General features: G+C 38.6%; 1 protein-coding gene across 2 annotated transcripts in view; it reads left to right on the top strand.

Moving 5' to 3' along the window:
* Positions 1-6,703: 6,703 nt before the first annotated feature.
* Positions 6,704-21,617, top strand: part of ACTN2 (actinin alpha 2) — a 69,503-nt gene continuing 54,589 nt past the window's right edge. Inside the window, exon 1 of one of the 2 annotated variants that reach the window (XM_051613210.1) lies at positions 6,704-7,164. In XM_051613210.1, coding sequence (XP_051469170.1) covers positions 7,030-7,164 — 135 coding nt within the window. In that variant the 5' untranslated portion in view covers positions 6,704-7,029. The remainder of the gene's footprint in view (positions 7,165-21,617) is intronic. The other variant, XM_051613209.1, reaches the window with a different exon arrangement.

The following is a 21,617-nucleotide window of genomic DNA, read 5'->3' as shown; positions in this document are numbered from 1 at the left end:
ACACATTTGTGTTCCCTTTTCTTAGTGTGACCAAAACTATTGCTCAATAATGTGCTTTTTTAGACAATTAGTATCAGGTAAATCAGTTGTGGGTCACAGGTGGGCTCACTAAGGGATTTTTTAAACTTCTTGTATTCATGAAGTACAAATTGTGTAGTCAGTTGCAGGCTTTCACATTGCCCTAGTTGCAGTTTCTTCCTTGCTTAGTATCTTCGTGTGATAAGGCTAAGCCAACATAAAACAGGAACACAGCCAGGATTCTGGGAACACATAATGGTGTGAAGGTTTCTTCAGAAGGTTTGTAATAGGCCATGCTATACCCCTAGTCCTGCCCCTTGCATTCTCATCACTGAACCATTTTTATCCTCCTGGATCTTTCTCACCATTTTTTCCAATCTTATGCCAGCACTATTTGTAGTTTCCCCACCTGTTACTGTGTCTGTTAAGTTGTAACTGTCGGCATATTGCCCTACAACTTCAGTGCGCTAACAGACTGTGCTCACAGTGTTGTATACATATTACCATATACATTTCCCATTTTTTTCCTTTGATGTTACGTTTCTAATCTATGCAAAGCATCCATCAAAGCTTTTGATATTATTTAGTCCATGATCTAATCTGTGTTTGGGAGTTGCATCTACCCAGACAAGAACCGCTAAACAGAAAGGCACCCTCGAGAGGCTAACTGGAGGGATAAGGTGTCATGGTTTCTTTTGAAATATTTGATAGAAATATGTCAGTATGTGAGATCTGAGGGCTCTTCTCATTCATTAAAGGTATGATCCTGTATAGTGCTGCCTGGCAGTCGCCATCCCTAGAGGGTTTGCCCTCTGCTATGTTACATCTTTCAGCACTCACCTTGCAGTTTCTGATTGTTACTTATCAGAGTACTGCCTAGTCATAGTGCGGCAGAGACCACGTGTCGAGTGTTTCCTACTAGTATCTGCCTTGCAGCCCCTCTGAGAACCAGGATCATCTGCTGTGCAGTCTACAAGGCTGCAAGCGTGGTCCTACAAACAGTAGGGACATCCCCTCTGGAGTGTGAGGGACCCAGAATACCTGAGCAAGCCTGACATACTAGAGTAATGCTAGGCATTTTTAGGTGCAGACTACACACAGACCTGAGACCAGTATGGAGGTGAAGGGTTTACAGTAGGTGAAGCACATTGTAATCACAATTGTCTCTAGGCTCCTCAGGGCTTTTAGACAGAAAAAGCTTCTACTCCAGAGAATTTGTGTTCTAGGTGGGCATTAAGGACTAAAAGAAACATTGCAGACACTATTTTAGAGACAGAAGAGTGCAGCACCATGAGCTTGTTTCTCAGTGAGGCTAGTCTAATGGGCCAACACTGAACTTTTTGGGGAAATTTTATCTCAATTGACTTGCCCAAGGTCACATAGGGCATCTTAAGCTGGTATGGATCACCCCATGTCTCAGCCCCGTGATTTTCCTTCCACACAAAGGGTTGGCAAAAGCCCATGATCTCCATGCAGTCAGCATTTTCTCCGTACTCCTGAAGCCCAAGCCATGCTTTGGTAGTGTTTGTCTGTCCTATAAATGTTTCTTGCTACACTTCATCCATGGCTGAATTTCAGGGACAGAGTCAGTCGTTCCTATATATAGCTGATGAAACACTGTGGGATCTTCTGACAATGTCAATTATTACTATGAAGGCAGCAATGCATTTTTTTCAGCTCTTTTTCCATTTTTATTGCCGAATTTGTAATTTGAAACTGTATACTTAAAACCATAATAATTATAATGTATACTTAGCTTCTGAATAGTTAATATCACCATGCATGAGTAGCATGGGGATTTTTCAGAGTCAAAGTTCGTGCCCCTTGGTCCTAGATGAGAGAGGGCTAGGATGCTCAGCGCCCACAGTGCTTTTCCTTAGCTCAGACAAAACCAGAATTTTACTTCCCAAATATGTGCTTTTCTACTGTCTTTCTGCCTTCCTTCTATATGTGTTCATTTCAGGAGCATGAAGTGAGTTTACTATTTCTTCGTATTATCTTTACATATTTAATTAAAATCCTTGTTTTTTTTCCCGAACTTCCAAAATAGTGTGTTTCTTAGATTGGAGAAGCTGAGTTGTTTTTATTGTATTGGGAAAAAAAAGGTTCTTTATCCCAAACTGTAATAAAAAAAGAAATAAATTTTATAGCATACCCCACCTTTCTGCTTAGCTTTGTTCAGGAAAATTACGTGTAGTTTTTAACAGAGTCCAACATTTTGGCTCAATCTAAATTATCAATGTCTTTAAATTATTCAAATTTTTTATGATTAATCTCTAAGTTAGAGGATATTTGCTACAAGCAAAAGTACATTTTAAGCGACAGTTATGACAGTCTTTGAAAAGAAAAAGCCTTATTAATCACTCTTTTAAGATTCTGTTAGTAGTTTACCCAAGAGAACAATAACTTCGGATTTATTTTCTTTTATCTTTCATTGACTTTTTATGAGCTATCCTACTGCTCTTTTTCACAACGAAACAAGCTGTGTATGTGGAAAGATGATTGCTTGAAGAGTCACCAACCAGCTCTCATAAAGTTCTTTATCTTCCTGTGGCCTTTCTGAGGCAGTAATGGCAGATGTTCACATTGAGTTTTTATTGTGTTTCTACACAGAATTGCTACAGCTAAAAACTGATAGTGATCATTTTCACATCAGTTTATTTTTTCACAGGTGATTATTTAAATAGAGAAATCCCGATAATGTCTTATTTTAAATCTCATTAAGTTCAAATAGAAGAATGATTTGGGGAAACCAAAAACCTTGTTGCAGTGCTCAGAGTTTTTGAAGTTTTAAGACATTGGAGTTTTATTCTCAATCTAAGTTTTGTTTGTTTGTTTGTTTTGGTTTTGGTTTTGTGAGGCAAGAATAAGCAGCAGGTTGAAGGGATTGAAATTCTAATGAACAGTGAAAGTATACAAGACTGAGTTATTGAGAGAATCTTATGGTGGATTTTGGGGAGCAAATGAATGTAAAATATAAGCTGTGTGAAACAATTTCCATTTCATTAAAAAAATATAAAAGTTGGCAAAAGAGGTGAAAACTGTGCTTCCTTTAGTTACAAAAGCCCTTTGATTCTCAAGGAGGTTAATGCAAAGTGTGACAAGAGGATTTCGCTGATGTGGTAGTAGTTAAAAGGTCCTGCGTAAGTTGGAACTGTGGTAACAAGTAATGAGTTCATTCACAGACCTGCTGCTCCTGATAGGAAGGTTTTATCGTTGTTGCTTCTCATGCAGGGGAAATGAATGATACCTTGTTGCCACAGTGTTCTCCTGGGGTAAAGGCTTTCTTCTAGGTACCTCCTTACAAGCATTTTTGTTAGCTAGAGCTGCACGCCTTTTGCCAAATAAAATATAAAAATAGTTGCCAATTCAGCTCTGCCATCTCCATTTCTGATCTCTCTGTGCCACCTTATTTCTTCTACTCTGTTTGTCAATCAGGAGTATTCTTTTTGTCTTACCACATGGTGAGCGATCTGTGTAATTTCTGCCTCAAATATACCTGCTGGCTTTTGGCTACCTTGTCATGTCAGCTTAAAATTCCAAATCTGCATGGTTTACTCTGTTTCTTCCTCTTCCTCTACTTGGGACTTTTGTCATATCATCGAATCGTAGAATGGTTTGAGTTGGAAGGGATCTTAAAAATCATCTTGTTCCAACCCCCCTGTTTGGACAGGGCCACCTCCCACTAGATCAGGTAGCTTAGAGCCCAGACCCCCATCCCACCTGGCTTTGAACACTTCCAGGGATGGGGTATCCGCAGCTTCCCTGGGCAACCTTTCTTTTCTGTTCAGCTTGTTTATTTCTGTTTTGATTTGATTTTCTTTCTCCTTAGGCACACATAGGTTGTAGCTGTGTGACTCTGCCAGCTTTAATGGGGATAGTCCTGACCTACCTCTGATGTGGCAATAAGCTGATTGAAGAACACCGCTTTGTTTATACTACTCTGCCGGGCACAGCTTTCCTTCTCTCCAGGTGAAGAGGCAGCTCTCTTTCAACTTCAAGTTTGGCATCAGAGTTCCATTTTGGCTCTCTTTCCACTATGGACCTCCATTCATATGCTTCTCATTACCATCTGCATAGTTCGTTTATAAAATTAAATTAAAGTAGTAAACAAAATACCAGATACTCCTTCTAAAGCTCCATCTATAAATATCTCCCCTGCCTACTCATGCTGTCTGATTAAGGGGCAGTAAGCTGTTATTTAGAGAACCTAAAACAGGTCAGATTCCATCAAGATACATTTTTTTAATGGGGATATTGCATTTAGCTTTTAATCCAAAATTAAGTAATATAACCTACCCAAAGTGGATTTTGAAATATGTGCCCCTTCCAGAAAAATGTGTGTTTATTCCTATGTGGAATTAACTTGATTTTTTTTGATCTCTCAGACTAGCTAAGAGACACTGTGGTTCTAGCTGTTAGTTCCTTGGAACAATGATGACATTTTTGTTTTATTTGTTTTGTCATGAAAGTACTAAGTTTATCTATGTACCATGTACACATGAAAAAAATGAACTGTACCTTTGTGGCAGTGGTTAGCTGTGTTTTGAGCAAATCCTGTTATCTTATGAAAAAAAAAATAGACTTATTTCAGAATTTTAGAAAATGTGTAGATTTCCCTTTAATTTCCAGAAATCTAGGCATGGGTCTAAGCTCTGGTCCTAATCCACAGGGTGATCGGATACCCTTTGACCTCATAATGCCTCCATTTTTATTTCATATCACAGGCACTCTGGCCCATGTTACAGGATAAGGGACAAAAATAAAATAAAATGTGGCCTTTAACTAGCACCTCTCTGTGTGAAGCCATTAGTACCCATGAGGCTCACCTAAACTGCACAGGGGTGAGTGGTTGGGCAACCATCTGGCATCATCCACGCAGATCCCCAGGCAAGGCAGGAAGCTGGCTGTGATGTCTCACCTCTAGTGAGGTGGTGCGTGAAAGCTCACAGGTCTTGTCAGTGCAGGAGGCAGCTCTGGTTCAGAGCATTGCAGCTTTATAAGCATACTTCTGGGAGTTTCCTGACTCCTTCCTGCTTTTCCTCTAGAAACTTCTCCTGTGCTGTCTATAGTGAATAAGAAGAAATGGTTTTAATGACTTCAAAGGCTTAACTGGTCATGTAGGTGATTGACACATATCACAAACCGTAGATGGCTACTCAGCTATAAAATTAAGCCACACAAATTACACCAACATTAGACATTAAATATTTTGGTTTGTAATTGCTATTTCTTATTGTCTGAGAGTATCCTAAGAGAACGCTCATCCGCACTTGAACAAAAAAGTCTAGGCACTGCATTCATCAGCATTTGCTTCATTAAGTAAGTGGGGATGTACCAACCTTGAGAGTATTTGCGCTGAGCAGGTGGAAAGTGTGTGGTTCTGACTTTGCTGCTCAGATTTGGAATTTGATTTTTAGACTGTTTATCTTACCATATGGACATCAGTCTTTGCAAGTTCAGCTTGCTCTGACTGCATGAAATGTTGCGATCCTCTTTGGAATTCCAGTTTGCAACTGTAGTGCTGTGTTTATGAAGTTTTTTGAGCTGATGGGTGGGTGTTGTCTGTGCATGCATCCATGTTCTTCTAAATTTCATGGATTTTATAGGGTAGAAGGTGACTTGGCAGAAAGCAAAGCTTTAGTTAGAAATATGAAGTGGAGGACGTACACTGTCTAGCTGTTAATTATTCTGGCTATTAATTCCCATTAGATTAGAGATCATTCCCATTAGAATAGAGACCCATGATTGCCTTTACTGAACATAGTTCTCCCTGATAAAGACTTTGTCTTTTATGGTTTCCAAAAGCTTAGCTTTGCTGAGCATTTTCTTTTTCTAAGGAAGGTTCAAATTTCATCCAGTGTGGACACTTGCTAGAGGGGATGACCTTGGCTGATGATAGGCGAAGGCATTAGACAGGCTACATGAAGAACATAGTAAACCTGCCAATTGCCAGAGGAAACATTGTCGCCAGGGCAGCTGAAATGATACCACATGGGAGAGGGGACATGCTTGCCAGGATGCTTTACCTCAGAGCTGTCTTTCCGGATTTGACCCCGTGGAAAGCATGGGTGAATGGTTCCTGTCACACATTTATAAAGTTATTGTTTCCACAGACTTGTATGTGCTTTTTGGTGCCTGCTGAGCATGTTTCCTGGATGAAAAAGATAACGTGTTTCTTTTCCAAGTTGTGCTTCCATACTTTCTGGTTTAACTCTGGACCTGATCTCCCCTGGAAATGGCTTAATCTCTTGGGTGTCCTTTTCTGCCTTGGCTCTTGTGATCCCTAATCTGAAAAGGAAAGTGTGAAGTGACTCGAGGTTCCTTACAGACCTCATCCTAATGAGAAACAACGTCAGACTACACTGCCAAATCACGGACGGGTCTTGAGAAGTAGAAATACCTGTCAGTAGGAAGAAAAACAAACAAACAAAACAAAACAACCCACAAAGACCGGTCCAATACCGGACGGGCAGACGGGCGAGTAAGACAGCAACTTTTGGCTGACGGGGGGCGAGTTCCCCGGGTCAGCCTTACCCCCTTGCAGGCGGCTGGCTGGGGCGCGGTGCTCCCGCCGTGCTCCCGCGGTGCTCCCGCCGTGTTCCCGCCCCGGCCGAGGTCGCCGCTGCCCGGAGCGGGGCCGGGGCCGCCACGTGACGGCCCGTCGGGGATAATAAGGCGTCGCGCTGAGCCGCGCTGGGCTTCTCCGGAGGGTCAGCCGCAGGGACCCGCAGCAGCAGCAGCAGCAGCAGCAGGCGGAGAGAGGGAAGGTCATCACAGGTCAGCACCTGCCTGACAGCTTCAGCCTCTGCTCTCAGCAAGACTCATCGATATTCGTTCCCTGTCGCCTTGGAAAAATTGAAAAAAAAACCCAAAACAACAAACAACAAAAAAGGAAAAAGAAAAAAGACACTGCTACCTACAACTCATCAGCAAGTCCACTAAGCTTATTATATATATATATTTAAACGTAGTAGAAGCCACCGCAGCTGAAGCTGGTCCCCAGGTAGCATGAATAGCATGAACCAGATAGAAACAAACATGCAGTACACCTACAACTACGAAGAAGATGAGTACATGACCCAAGAAGAAGAATGGGACAGGGACCTGCTCCTGGACCCAGCATGGGAGAAACAGCAAAGGAAGGTCTGGAAGTAAAGTAATGTTTGTCTGTGTACGTGCTTCTGTGTGGAATTATGTCCTCTTTTATTGCCGTGCTGCATCTGGAATTGCCAGGGCTGTGCAGTAGGGGTTCTAATTTTGTAAGGGAATATATTTTACATCATAAAGCATGTATATAATATTTATTACCTATGCCATATTTTGAGGATAAAGCATTCACTTTTTTGGATTCTTAAATGAAAGCTCTATCTAAGGTGAAACTAACTTCTGAGAATCAGGACTTTCTTTTTATATTGTACTGGAAATATTTTGTCAGTTTCTCTAGATTTATATATTAGTATTCCAGTAATTTTTAACTTCACTTCCTGGGTCTTTCTTTTGGAAAGCAGACTCTGACTTGCTCAGCATGTGCCTGCTTGCTTTTCAAAAAGAGTAAATTGCAATTATAAGCAGGGAGATAAATGAGGTGGTTCAAAATTGGTGTGCAAAAAAAGTTTGCAGTATTTCTGAGAGCAAACTGAGAAATCGCTTTTGAAATTGTGATCCTGCAAGTCAGCTCTTATTAGAATTTACTCTTAATTCTGACTGAATGATCTGACAAGGAAAATATTGCCTAGAAGTATATCCATGCTATATTTGGAAAACTGTATTTCGTGATGAGGTTCCTGCATGCCTGTTCACTCACTGTCTGGGAAAAAATGGGTCTGTAAACTCCTTGGGATATACGCATTGCAGAGGAAATACTTCTTGCATTTTTGATGTAAAACCCCCTCGTGCCAGCAAGTACTTCCCATGCTCTTTTTCTGAACATAGGCAGAGATTATAATCCCACCAAAAGTCTTGTCAGTTATTTGGTACTTCAGTAATATCAGAACCCTGAGTGTTAAGGAGCGTATGGAAAAGGGATGAAATATTGTAAAGGATTTGTTACTTCCTAGTGTAAAAGGTGATGTTGAAGTCACAGCTGACAGATCTGGGATTAAAAGGTTATCTGCTGGTTACAAGAATTGAAAAAAAAAAAAAAAAAAAGAAAGAAGAGAAACAATATTTTTTTTTGCTATAGGTGAGCAGCTCAGTTCAAACACTGAAGTAAAAGTTGCCAGTCTGTATCTGATGACAGAGTCTGACCCACTGTTATAGCCACAACTCCTATAAAGGCTATACTGGAAAAGTATAGCTGTGAAAGTAAGCTCTTAGGATTGTTGGGACCAGTGGGTTTGCTTTTCCATTAGAACCAGTAGAGCAAATATTTTCAGTTTTTACTTGTAGCCTTCCTCCTTGTGTGAGTTTTACCTGTTTTTATTAATTTTGCTACATTGACACCTGTTTGGATCCTACTGTACAAGTGTAGCAGGAGAAGTTCCGGGCTAGGCTAAAGTTCCCTTTTCCTGACCTACCCACTGCTCCAACTCCTAACCAAGTACCAAGATTCATCAACACTGACATGTTTTAATTTGACACTCTAGATGGTGAGCTATTATTTTATATGTTATAGTGAGAATGGAAATGATCATAAGGCTTAAGTGCTTTGGTGATTTGAAACTGCTTGGCCATAACAGGTTGTGGTTACATCTGATTAGGATTACATTGTCCAGCATTTCTAAAAATGCTGCTTTCGAAACAAAGAAGTAATGGGCAGGTTACTAGATAGTCTAATGCAGTTTTTCTGCAAATCAGATAAATGATAAAAAGAATTTTGATTCTGTAGGCTTTTTAATGTTTATAGTAAGTCTCTTGACTTTTGCAGAAAAGTGGGGAGTAGTTACTGTAAGACCCCACAGCAAATTTTTTGTTTCCATTCCTCTAAACTGACAGTGCTTCAGCAGAAAGTCTGTCTCCACATTGATAAGTTAAAGCAGACTCTGCTCTACTCCATAGAGTAGAGAGACTGTGGCTTTATGTGCCCATTTCCAGGGCTTAGTTTTACTATTAAAGTAATACCACATTTAAATAAAATTTAGGAAAGGGAATCCTAGTTCCTTGTCTTGGAAAGCAATCTGAATGTATTATTAAATGAAAAATAAGTACTCTGATGATAAAGGACCTGGTAAACTTTACAAAATTTCAAGGCTTCTATGTTTTTCTAATTGTTGCTAAGACAGTTGCAGAAAGTGCTTCTTTAGTTTCTTATTTATTAGAAGATTGCAGATACATGGGCACAGATCTTTGTTCTAACTGGTAATATAATACTGAAAAGTGATCTCAGTGGAGTCCTGGCAGTTGGCAGCATATATTTTCTATTAGACAGTCTTGGAACAAACCAAAAATAAATGCCATTGTTTCTATTGTGGGCTGTCTTCTCCAGACTTGCCATTTCAGTGATATGCCTGGTATGAGATCTGTCAACAGATGCTGGTAACACATGATGACGTCCATAGGATTACAATGGATGTGACGCCTAATTATAACCATGGTTCATAGAGTATTACAGTCTGCTGTAATCCAGGCTCCTTGGGGGTTGCAGATTTCAGAATAAATATGAAGCACGCTATAGGAAAAGGACATGAGTTATAGCTTAACTCTGTCTCTCTTACTGTGAACAGTTTAAATGCTTTAGTCAGAGTAATATTTAGCCTGTCTTACATAAAGAAATCAAGAAAATGTAACAGTTTGATAATTTTCTGCTCTGGGCGCTATTGGTGAATACTTACACAGGATCATATGGTTGGTAATTTCAGACAGAAACAAAGAAAGAATGACTAAATAACAAAGAAAAATTGTAGTTTGAATGAACTTGTTGTCTTCAGTAGGAACTAATTAGAGGACTACAGCCTTGGTGTCTTTTGAACATGTAGATGGTAACCATGACACTGGAAGCTTCTGAAATCTACTTTTTGACCCAGTACATTTCCACTGGTGCTTATACAGCAGTTGAAAGACCTATGGAACTGGCCCGTTGTTTCCTCAGTACTACACAGATATAAAAAAAGTGTTAGAAATCAAAGTCTGGCCAGAGGGGGTGGTGTTCTCTCTGCTTTGTATCCTTAGGCAAGGTCACCTCACCTGAGACCTCTGTTTTCCCATTGGCAGAACGAAGACAGCAGAGGTGTTTGTAACAACTGCTAGAAGTGGTTGGTTCTGTTATGTCAGACTGGTGATTAAGATGTCTTTCAGTCCCTGCTGGTCTGGGGTGGAAGTAAAAATTGTACTAGCTGACAGTGGAAGTCTTAAAACCTGATTTCACTCCCTCCATGATAAATTTGTTTCTTAGGTTTCCAAAAAAAGTTAAACTTCACACACCTTTTAGCTCTCAGTAGTACGTGTCTCAATAGAACTAAAAGGAACACAGGAAAACGCAGTGTCTCAGCTTAGGAAACCAAGCCCAACACTGCTGCTCAAGATGCAAGCCTACTGGATTGCTTGCAATGTGTTTGAACTAACACTGTTTAGTGAGCTGTGTGCTAATTGGTGCTCTTTCTTATTTGTAACTTTTGCTATAAACACTTTATTACAGGAATCTGCTTTTTAAAACTCTGACGTGAAATGTGGTTTGTTAGTTTTTCAAGAAAGTTTTAAGCTTCCAGGATAAAGATCTGAACATTGTGGACAATGTTCAGACACTCTTCAGGACTGTTGTCCTAAAACAATAAACTGCCTGCTTGTATTTCTTGTGACTTCTCCAGTCATTCTGACATGTCTGACACTGTTGCACTAACACACATAAGGAAAGAACTGGAAACATGCTCCTTGCCTTACTGAGATTAATATAGAAGAATGCTCTTATTCTAGATTATTTTACAGCCCTGATACCACCGCTTTGTTAATGCAGAAGGGTTTCAATGTAAGTGTCAATGCAATTTCTGGCCGTTTTGGTGTTTTGTTTTGTTTTTTTGTACTGGTATAGAATAAACAAGAAGACGTAGAGTATTTATTTAGCTTGATATTACACTCTTTGTGAATGCAGATCTTCTTGATGATGGTGAATTCTGTGCATGAGTGAGGACTTTGGAAGAGGTTCTTTAGGAAAGAAGCTGTGTCTTTCCAGTCTTCAGCAGTGCATATCAGATTACATTTCCAGTGTGATTTACAAGGATTTATCTGCATTACCTCCTTTGGCTGGTAATACAACTCCAGTTGTCCTTGCAAATAAAAAAATATGCATTTGGAATCCACATGTGTGGCAAATTATTTGAAAGAAGTTACCAGGACTATGAATTAGGACAACAGCCTTCATTTTCTAGTGTTGCTGCAACTCTATTAAAGTTCAGCAGATTTGAGAGTTTCATTGCAGCCTTAAAAAGGAGTTGACCTTGTGTTCAGTCTGTCTACAGAGCCTATAAATAGTCAGTGTCCCGAATCGCTCTGAAGTTTGTGTGGTCTTCTACAGGTGGAATCTAAATTGATTTCTTATCAGAAACCTCTTCCTGTAAGAAGTCTTCTAATGAGTGAGAAAATAGATGAACTAGTGGAAAGAAGAAGCTTCATTCTTCAATCAGGAAGAGGAGAAAAATAACCAAGCTTGAATGAATGAAAAAGAAATGTAAGGCAGAAAAACATTAGCAGGAGAGGCTGGATACCACCAGCAAAACTCAGTACTGAAACAGTCCTCATGGGTTTACAGGCTCCAGAATGAAATAATTGTCATGGAGAATACAGTGCTATCTGCAGTGTGTACAAGGCATTCCAGCCTTGGTCTTGCTCTTTTACTGAGATTGTCTGTGAATAATAAAAGTTGGGGGTTGGGTGTGGTTTGGGGGGTGGGCATGAGTGTTTTGACTGTTTCTTTGCTTATTTTTTGTTGTTTATAAGACCCTGCAAAATTCTTACCCTGAATGATAAGACGTGGGGTTAAGCTCCCACAGCACACAAAGAAACCATCCATCCCTTGAGGGTTTTTAATGAGATGACACTTCTTACCCACGTGGAATACCAGGGGCATTGTTAAGAAGGCACAGAGATTTCCCTCTGCAAATGAGCAACGTGAACAGGGTCTGGATGAGAACCAGCAGCATATGTAGGAGGTGTGAGGTAGGCAAAAGGTATGCTCCTTTCTAAGAGTGTATCAGCCTTCTTTTTATTCCTAGTCCTTACCTGTTAACAGTTGGATATTTCTTACAAATATGTGAGTCCCAAGTTGAGTAACTTTAGGACTAATTTGCTAGGATTAAAATCCTCCAGAGCTGAAAGCAGAATGCTATTCAGTGGAAAAATCATGTACTACACTGAGTCCTACGCTGCAATTCCCTGCCTCCCTGGCCTTTTATGCACAGAATTAGGATGACACAGGTGTCTTGGGAATTCTGTAGGTTGAAATGCAGGATTTTCTATTACTACTAATAGTTAGAAAAGCAAACAATTTCACCCTTTCACACTTAATTTTTTCTAGTATTCAGCAAGTACTGTGACTGTTACCTGTAGAAGAACCGTGCCTTGCCAAGTGATATGTGCCACTACAGATGCAGAGTGTGCCTTATGGTAACATGAAGTTTCAGCTCTCCAAGGCCAAATGCTTCTTCTCCAGCTGCATTGAGAATTTTCATTTCAAACAGTGGATGCCAAAACCCCTAGTGTTAAGAACACAAACATAAACTATCTTTCAGTTCCTTTTAAATCCTGGGTGCTTTGTAAGTGACTTTCTCAGTGGTAGATGGCCCCATATAGTTTCTGATGCAGAAAGTGGTAGTCAAGGGATGGACTTTACTTTTCTTTGCCACAACAGGTCTTGAGTTTGCAGCAAATACTATAACTGTCCTAAGTGTTAGACACGAATGCAACAGAAGGACATGGAGCTGCAGTTGCTCTAGTTGTGTGAAGAGTTGCCATGAGGCTAGAGAGAGCCTGTATAGAAGTATGGGATGTGTTTATGGCTTGTTCTGTATGATTGGCCTCTTAGAGATTAGTGCTTGTTAAAATAGTAACATGTTAAATTCCTCTAGCTGATGTTTCTTGCATGGAATGCTGCTTGAGAGGATCATGCTGAAAGTATAGTGGAACGATCATATTTTGTCAATGTGCTTCATATTCTGTCTTGGAAGTTTTCAATAAGCTGTGCAGCTAGAGAGGGCCCTGAATGCTGTGGTGCTAGTGTAGGAAGGAAAATTCAAAGAAAGTCGTTATGAAATTTGCTTAACTAGAAACGTTGATGGTGGTAGTTTCTTTTGAATGGGAGGGTTTTCTTTATCAATACCAAGTGCTATAAACCAATGCATTACTCAACATTATATTTTCTATTTAAACTCAAGCAGCCCTCTCAATGTTGACCTATTCCATGTTCTGTAAGCTTTTGTTAGTGTTACCAAATGGATAAGTCCTGCAGTCCCAATTCAGCTGTTAATTGTCTTTTATCCTCGAGTATCTGCCAGCAACAGAACTGTATGGTTATGAAAAGAAATTATAAGAACCATTTTATAATGGGAAGCAAAAGCTACCTTCTGCCTGCACTCACAGATACCTACCACAGCCTCCCCCAAAATTTGTATAGTAAAATGTCTGCAGATATGCTGATCTGATTAGCAAGACAATAAGGATTGGAAGAAAGTATGGATCTAAGTGGGTTTCCATAAGCTGCATTCAAGGTTCTTAAGAGGCAGAGAAAAGCTGTATGTTAAGCAGTGGACTTTGCCATAATCTCTTGGGGGTAGGAGGTCTGTGTTTGGGTCACTGGAAAGCTGAAGAGTGAGACATGGAAGGTTGCTTGGAAGAGTACTGAAGGTCTTCAGCTCTGAGACTGCAGTAAATAGGGAATCCAGACTTGTACAATTTGTAGCCCTGTGCAAGCAAAAGCAGGTCTCAGGTGTATTCTGTAAACTAATTAATCCCAGTAAGAAAAAAATAATCAACACCGATTTTCAAATTAAACTGAGACAGTTCTGCAAGCTGAATTTTTACTGGTTTATGCCAATGGGGTAATACAATTCAAAATTTTCCACCAAAGCCCTTCCATCATCTGACAAGTAAGACAAAAGGAGTTCCAGATGTAAAAAGCAGATACCAAATGCCCATGGTAAATTTAATATTACATAAATTCTGATCTCTTTAATTGTGTTTAGTTTAGGTAGTAAATTCTGCACTGTACAGTTCTACTGAATTAATTTAATGAGACCGAGCATTAGGATTTTCTTTAATTGTGAATGTGAATACTGTCTAGATATTGACAGTATTTTAGAAGTTGTACTGCAGAGCCTGCTTACAGAAGAAAGCACTGGATTTGTGTCTGGAATGCAGGTGGAAATGAAACAGGAAGAAGCTTGTCAGTGAAATAGAGTTAGATGGGATATTGTGCAGTTTAGCTTTGTTCAAAGCAAAAAGATGTCCCACCTGCATGCTAATTCATATCTTTGCAAGCAAACAAATATAAAAGTACTTACACAGTTGGAAAAGCTGAGTTGCTTTGAATGGTTTTACCACCAAGCGTGATTTCTTCTGAGCCCTAATTGTCAGGATAAACGATGTGTAACTAATGTGTTATTGCTCTAGTGTGAGCAGTGAAAAGTTGCTGACTCTGAGTGAATGTGTCTTTTATGGCTATGCATTCTTTAATCTCAGCTGATAATCAAAAGAAGAATGTATTCACATCGGGTACTTCCTTTCCTCCTAAATTAAATTTTATTTCTAGTATTTTGGGGTGATTTTCAAGTCCTCAATGTTTGAAGAACGTAATTTCATTAAATGATGTGATAGGGACATGTGACTTTTTTTTTTTTTGTAACTGGATATTTTAGTTTTGAATATGCCTTATGTTGAGAGACTTGATACATAAAGCTGATCATAACTACGCAGATGCTATACATTTCTCTTTTTCTACCTGATAAAATTGGACATGCATTTAAAGTTAGAAGATACCTCTTTCCACAGCATTTAAACAGCCAACACAATGTTATGATCACCTTCTGTGCCTATTTCTGTACATACCCTGTAGTAGCTCTTCATGCTGGGACTATAACTAACTCTTTAACACAGATCAAGATAGCATGGTCCTAGTAATCCTGAAACTAGTGGTATGAAAGGATTACAGGGGAAGTGTTACTGCTCTGCAGGAACAGACCATCAGCAGAGACAGGGGCAGAAGACTCTGAAATGCAATGTTCTTCTTTGAGGAAAGTGTAACACTTGAAATGGTAGCTTTTAGAAATACACTTAATTCTTTAGAAGTTCTGTCCAGAGGGAAGCAGAAGCTGACAGTTGTCTGGCTAATGTTTAGTTAGTTTCTGGTTTTGGAACTTAAATTTCCATGTGTGCACACAAGTGAGAAAATTACTCCTAAACTTACGTAGGACAAAAATTCAGTTGCACATAAATAGTGTAAAAACGGGCACTGCTGCTCCTATATCTGGTCCCAGTTTTCAGTTATAATTACGTATCACTTTGTCCGTGTCTTCCGCTCTAAGAGAGTGGTTGTAATACCTATGTGCTGGCTTTACAGGTGAAAGGGCAAAGTTTTTATTGTACTTGCTATTAGTAAGATTTTTCTGTTTACTTCAAATATGTCCTCCCAACCTCTCTTAAACTGATTCCCTTCAATTTGAAATCTGCTGCTTGTTCTTATTTCTCCTCAAAAGCCTGTAAGCAAAATAATTCCAGCCATCCAATACTTAGATTGCTAGCAGAACACAATTTAGAGCAAATAGCTTCTATTTTGAACTGCCCCCTAGAAAAGCCTTGCTCACCCCTGCTGCCATAGCAGGAGTCTGCAGAAAGTGACTCCCCTAGTCTAAAATTAACATCTGTGATTATTCCTTAAGCATTTAAGGAAACACTCATATTTTTTATAGGTGTTGAACACCCAGGCATTTCCACTGACGTCAGGAGGAACTTCTGTCTATTTTGCACCTCTCAAAATCAGTCTTGCTATTTTGGAACTCATAGAAAGACAACCATCTAGCATTAAGTGATATTTTTTAACTCTGCTTTATGTTTCATCTTGGCACCAGTGTAGCTTTTCCCTGCTGCAAGATTTAAGACATTGTACTCTTTCATTTGAAGAAAACTGCTACACCCTGCTACATTACATACAAATTAAAAAAAAAAAAAAAAAAAAAAAAGAAGCATAAATGATTGTGTATCTCTGGGGTATTATTTCACCTAGAGGAGGTTCTTTAGGGTATGGAAAATCTCTATAGTTCAAGATTATCTCCAGCTGTATCACCACACTTCTTTGGCAGAGCAGCTGACCACCTTTGACTCTACTCCTATCCATAGACTTCCAGTCCCCTTAATTTGGTGGTATAATTATCTTCTACTGTATACCAGATCATTGAAGAAATCTGAAGCAACCCTCCCTGCTCTTACCACTTCTCAATCCCAAGTCATTTCATAACGTAGTCTGCAGTGCAGCCCCACAAGAAGCTGTATCTGTACATGTGTGCCCATTATAGATAATGCACTCATAATCTAAATAGCCTTAATATTAAAAGACAAACAAAACACCATATGTGAGGCTGAGGTCTGCTTGCTTTCCTTTTGTCTATGGCCTTCATTTCCATGATTGAGCACAGGTCCCAGCACGGTTCCTGTTAATAATAGATATACTATAAACAAGTAACTGTGTGTTTAATTGACAAAGCAGTTTACTTGTCACAAACACTGTATTCTCTAAACCACAGGTGTTTCTGCTTTCAGCAGTTACAGCTATTGTTGTTTGTTATTTACCCATGTATTCTTAGCTAAGTGCTTGAGAACCGGTAACTTAGTTAAATATCATCATAATATCTAATCAAGCCATGCAAAGATCCAAGTAATGTTTCGCTTTTAAATCTGTTTTTAAGAAAAGCACAGTAATTTAGGAACCTGAGCTTCAGTAAAAATAGGAACTCTGAAATTTTTCTGAAAGTCTGCTGGCCTACAGGATATTTTGTATATTTCAGAAAATGTTACTCAATAGCTAATGCCTCATAAAAAAATTAGTTTAAAAAATTAACCCAATATGCTTATGTAGTGGCTTTAACAGCAGAAATTACAAAATTATTTAAAAACCAGATTAATAAAACAAACATGAAATAAAAGTAGAATTATTATTTTTTTACTAATAAGTTACAGTAGTAAGGTAATCAACATGGACAGATTATATGTTTTGTTTACTGAGAAATACTGCATTGAGTAACTTGGCATATATGCAACACAGGGAGCTTTTTGTTACATAACGGGATTAATGCATGAGGTTTTCCTTTATAAGAATCTCAACTGAAACCTTAGTTTAAATCATAAGTGAAACTACATTTGGTGATCTCCATGTGTACTATATAACTGAGTGCAAAGATGAAATTTGTTGTGTAAATTTCTTGGAGTCTGACTATTGACATACCTTTTGCACGATTTGTTGATGTCAGGGACTTAAAGATGTATGTGTTGATTTGTGTGGAATTAAACTTTCAAAATCTGTTTTAGCTTTATCAGTCAGGAGACATGCTTTTCTGATTATAGAAATGTTTCAAAGAATGTTGATAAATTGGATAGGAACATACTTTTATCCCACTCTGATTGACTGTATTTACCCATTTATAATGGATTTACTTACTCACCTGGCCATGTAGTATATAATTACTGGATAAAGATAGCATGGTGAAGAAAATCAACAGAGAAAGCAAGCGAAAGACATTTGGAAACCCACTCTACTAAATCCTGGATTAGCCTACTTTAATTAATCCTTCTATTTCCAGAGGGCATACCTTTAGTTCCTTCCATACCATAATGTGTGAATGTTTATTTCATCTCTTCCTAAGTAGCATTTGGTCATTTAAATACACATCTGCTGAAACAAAAATGTTAGCCAGCACTATCTGTCATAGTTCAGGAGCTCTTAGGAAACCAAGAAGAACATTTTAGGGCACAGCTGGTGGAAGGACCCATACTAGAAAGAAGAAAAGGAGATAGAGTCTCTTTTATTAGATGGTTCTTTTGGCACTGATTGGGTAATTGTTAATGCATGTTCTTTGATATACTTGAGAGAAAACCCCAGGCTGTGTGAAAGGCATAGATTTCACCTTTAAAGCACACCTGAAAGTTTGTTCTTTGCAGATCCACCACAGTATTTAATCCTCTTTTTGATTACCTATAATTTGTTTTTATCTCTTCACAGGGAGAGGCAAACAGATTATGCTTTTACTCTGTAATAGTGAAGAAGTGGCCAGCTGGAAAAGAATACAGAGGGAGAGAGAAACCATAATGACTGTTCTCAAACATTTTATCATTGCTGAAACAGTTCCCTCCAAACTTGCTGGCATTTTTATTGTGAATCAGGGAGAGGTATCTTTTGGGCTGCACTTTGTGAGATATATTTCTAGATAAATGCAAAGATGCAGTCTTTATTACATGGGTGATAGTCCATTAAAGCATTTATAGAAATGTGTACAACATTTCTTTGCTGCACTCAACTTTGTGCAGTGTAGTGGCAAATCTATTTCCATGCTCTGACAACTGATTTCTTTGTAGTTATGCACTGTAAAGTTTTGTGGTGTTAGGTGAGCAGGAATGCTGTGTATGATATTAGCTGCCATAGCCATACTATTACAGGTTGCAATATCAGAATTACTTGTTTTTATAGTGTAAATGCCAGCTCTGCAAAGTACAGTGTATTGGAACAGATAATATTTGGTTAGTATGCTCTGAAGTTAGCTTACTCTATTAGAGGAAAATACTGTTGTGCCATGCAAATAGTTGGCAGTCCTCAGAGGTTCAGTCTGGATGCTGTACACTCCCAGTCATGCTATGTGGGAGTGCTGTGTCTCTAAGAAAAAGGCACGGGTCCTTGTGGGCAATGCTTCTCTATTTCTGCAGATTTCAGTAGGAGATACTCTGAAGGGCAGCATTTGGCAGTGTTGCATGTGAAAAAAAAACAACGCACAAAAATCTGCCATGATCTGTTAGTTGTTAAATTATTAAATGCTAGGAAAAATATGAAGCAATAGAAACAATATCTCTTGAAAGAGATAAACATGTCCATAAACTTCTCCTTTGAGGGAAATACAAAATCAACATCTGAAAATAAAGGAAAACAAAAGCCATTGACCTAAAATAGATTATTCAAAACATAGCATTTGTGTGGTTCCTTTAGTCCCATTTTTTCTTCTTTTGTTTTCAAAGCTTGACTCCCGTTTAAGAGCTGTGTTCTGAATATGCTTCAATGACAGATGCTTTTGTCACCAATTTTTTTTGAGACTTGTGAATTAAAAGTTCTTTCACTTGCTACAGCATTTTTAATTTGCAAAACGTACATGAGATTGTAAAATACTGCACAGTCACTCGATTTTAGAGATGAACATAGTCCTACTAATTCTGCATTTAGAACTTTCAGTCCATGGTGCATATTTACATTTCCTCTTTACTGCGGGGTAAAGGTTTTAGACAGACATGTAAAGAGGTTTTACTACTTGAAAGAAGTTATACCAAAAACTGCAGAAAAGCAGACTCAAATGTTGAGTCTTTACTCAGTGTCTGTCTTTTCACTCTCATTAGAGAAAGCAATTTGATATGGGGTCTATTATAACTTGGAAATTTGTCAGTAATTTGAGAACTTTATGTTTACTTCACAGATTATACCATTTATTTACCATTCTGTAGTGCTAATCTTGTACCTTGAGCATTTTAATGCATTGAATAATGGTATGTAATAAAAAATCAGAGGTATTGATTCTGTTATGACAAGATGTTAGCATACCTGTTGTTTTACATAAGAGACAAAGAGAGTAATCAGAAAGATAGTGTATAACTGTAATGATGTTGTGCATATTGTTCTTGAAGTAGGAGGGAAGATGAAGAGGTAAAATCACTGCCAACAGCAAGAGATTGCTCGCCATTATTCCATCTAGCTAGAATGAATTATCCATGGCTGCTGTAAGACAGCCAAGCACTGCCATTTGAACAAAGTGTTCTCACAGGGTATTGTCTGGATGATGTTTGTGGTCATCTTTTATCAAGGGCCCATGCATATGATGTGAATGAAGAAACTATACTGCAAAAACAAGTCATTCACATCCAAGAGAAAGCTGACTTGCAAAATCCTGACCTTTGTCACTGCTTAGCAAGGTGGTGACAATATTAATTAAAAGTCTCAGTATTGCAAAGCCTTCTGAGTGGAAATATTCTAATAGCTCCTGCACTCCAACTCATGATGAAAGATAACCTTGCACTCAAGATGGACTTTTAATTTATAGCTTGGGAATGTGTGGCTGGGGGGAACCTTTCACTTTTAGGTCAGTGTTTTGAACCCAGGCCAGGTGAATAAGTGACAAGGTTGCTAACACACGCAGGCTGTTTGGTAATGTCTATGAGGTGAGTTGTACTCTCAGTTTAGCTCTCAGGGGGACAGGTGTCCCCATCACTTAAACAACCAGAAATGGCAGCTTCATTGGAGATGCCCAGAACTGACCTTATTAGTGAGAGGTAGGAACAGTGACTGTTCATCCTAGAGGTGAAAGCTAAAACAATTTCTGTATATGAAAATGCTTTCTCAGGTTGCATCTCTGGGGTTATTCACAGTCATTGCTATTCTTAACAGTTCTCTGAACAACTTCTTTCTCCATGCCTAAGTGGTTAGTACATTTCATAGTTCGCTAAGAGTTTGAGGAGGGAGGGATAACTATCATGCAACTAGACTTACAGTAGTAGGTAGCTGGTTTATGCTAAACAACTAGCTTTGATTTTTAAATGTAGAATTAACTTTGGATGACTGAGGACAGATGCTGAAGATGTTAGTAATTGTTATGTGTTGTTTTCCAACTGTTCAAAGTAGGTTCTAGTTTTGATTAATTTTACAGTTCTTTATTTACAAGATATTTATCTTTTGTCAGCTTACAAATCTTTCTTGCTATTATTTTTTTATTGGACTTTTTTTCAAGATAGTGTTTGAGCACCTCAAAAACAATGGTAAATTTTCCCTCTGCAATAGTGCTGTGAGATATGGAGAGTTTATTATTCTCACTATCTTTGAATACAGAAGTGGGACACTTAAAAGTGCTCAGCTGTGGCTAACATCTGCTCCCATTGTTGTTAAAAGGCTTATGCACCCATATTAGGAATCATGGGTCATAAAATGCTGAGTGTTTAGGACAATAAGAACATGTTTTAAATTCCTGTGTTAAATGACTTAAAGTCTGTCACAAAGTTGGGGAGAAAACACAAGTGACAGGATCTCTTCTCCAGGATCATAATACCAACTTTGGGAAGTATATGTACCTGTAGAACAGATAATTGAATCCACTTTCAGTTTAATTTGGTTTATGTTTAACTTTCCATGAACACTCTTCTGCCTATTGACTTTGAATCTTCTTTCCCTCTATCCTGCTATATTCCTTCAGCTTTGTTTCTTTATTATTCTCTGTCTTCACCCTTGCACTTTCTTTTTATGCAAAATTCATAACAAATCTCCAGTATTATATTTCTTTTTGCTAAGGGAAATTAGGGAGTCACGTGAAAGTAGGAGAGGGAAATGGTGATCACCACAGAAAGAACATCTTGAAAGAAAATGTCCAGCTATCTGCTGCAAGCCAAGTGCTTAGATTCCTAAATGGGAGTTGTTTTCTGCTGAATGACTTCTTATTTCG

This window comes from Apus apus, chromosome 3, assembly GCF_020740795.1.
Source record: "Apus apus isolate bApuApu2 chromosome 3, bApuApu2.pri.cur, whole genome shotgun sequence".
NCBI classification, from domain to species: Eukaryota; Metazoa; Chordata; class Aves; order Apodiformes; family Apodidae; genus Apus; species Apus apus.
This window is presented reverse-complemented; position numbering and strand designations above follow the sequence as displayed.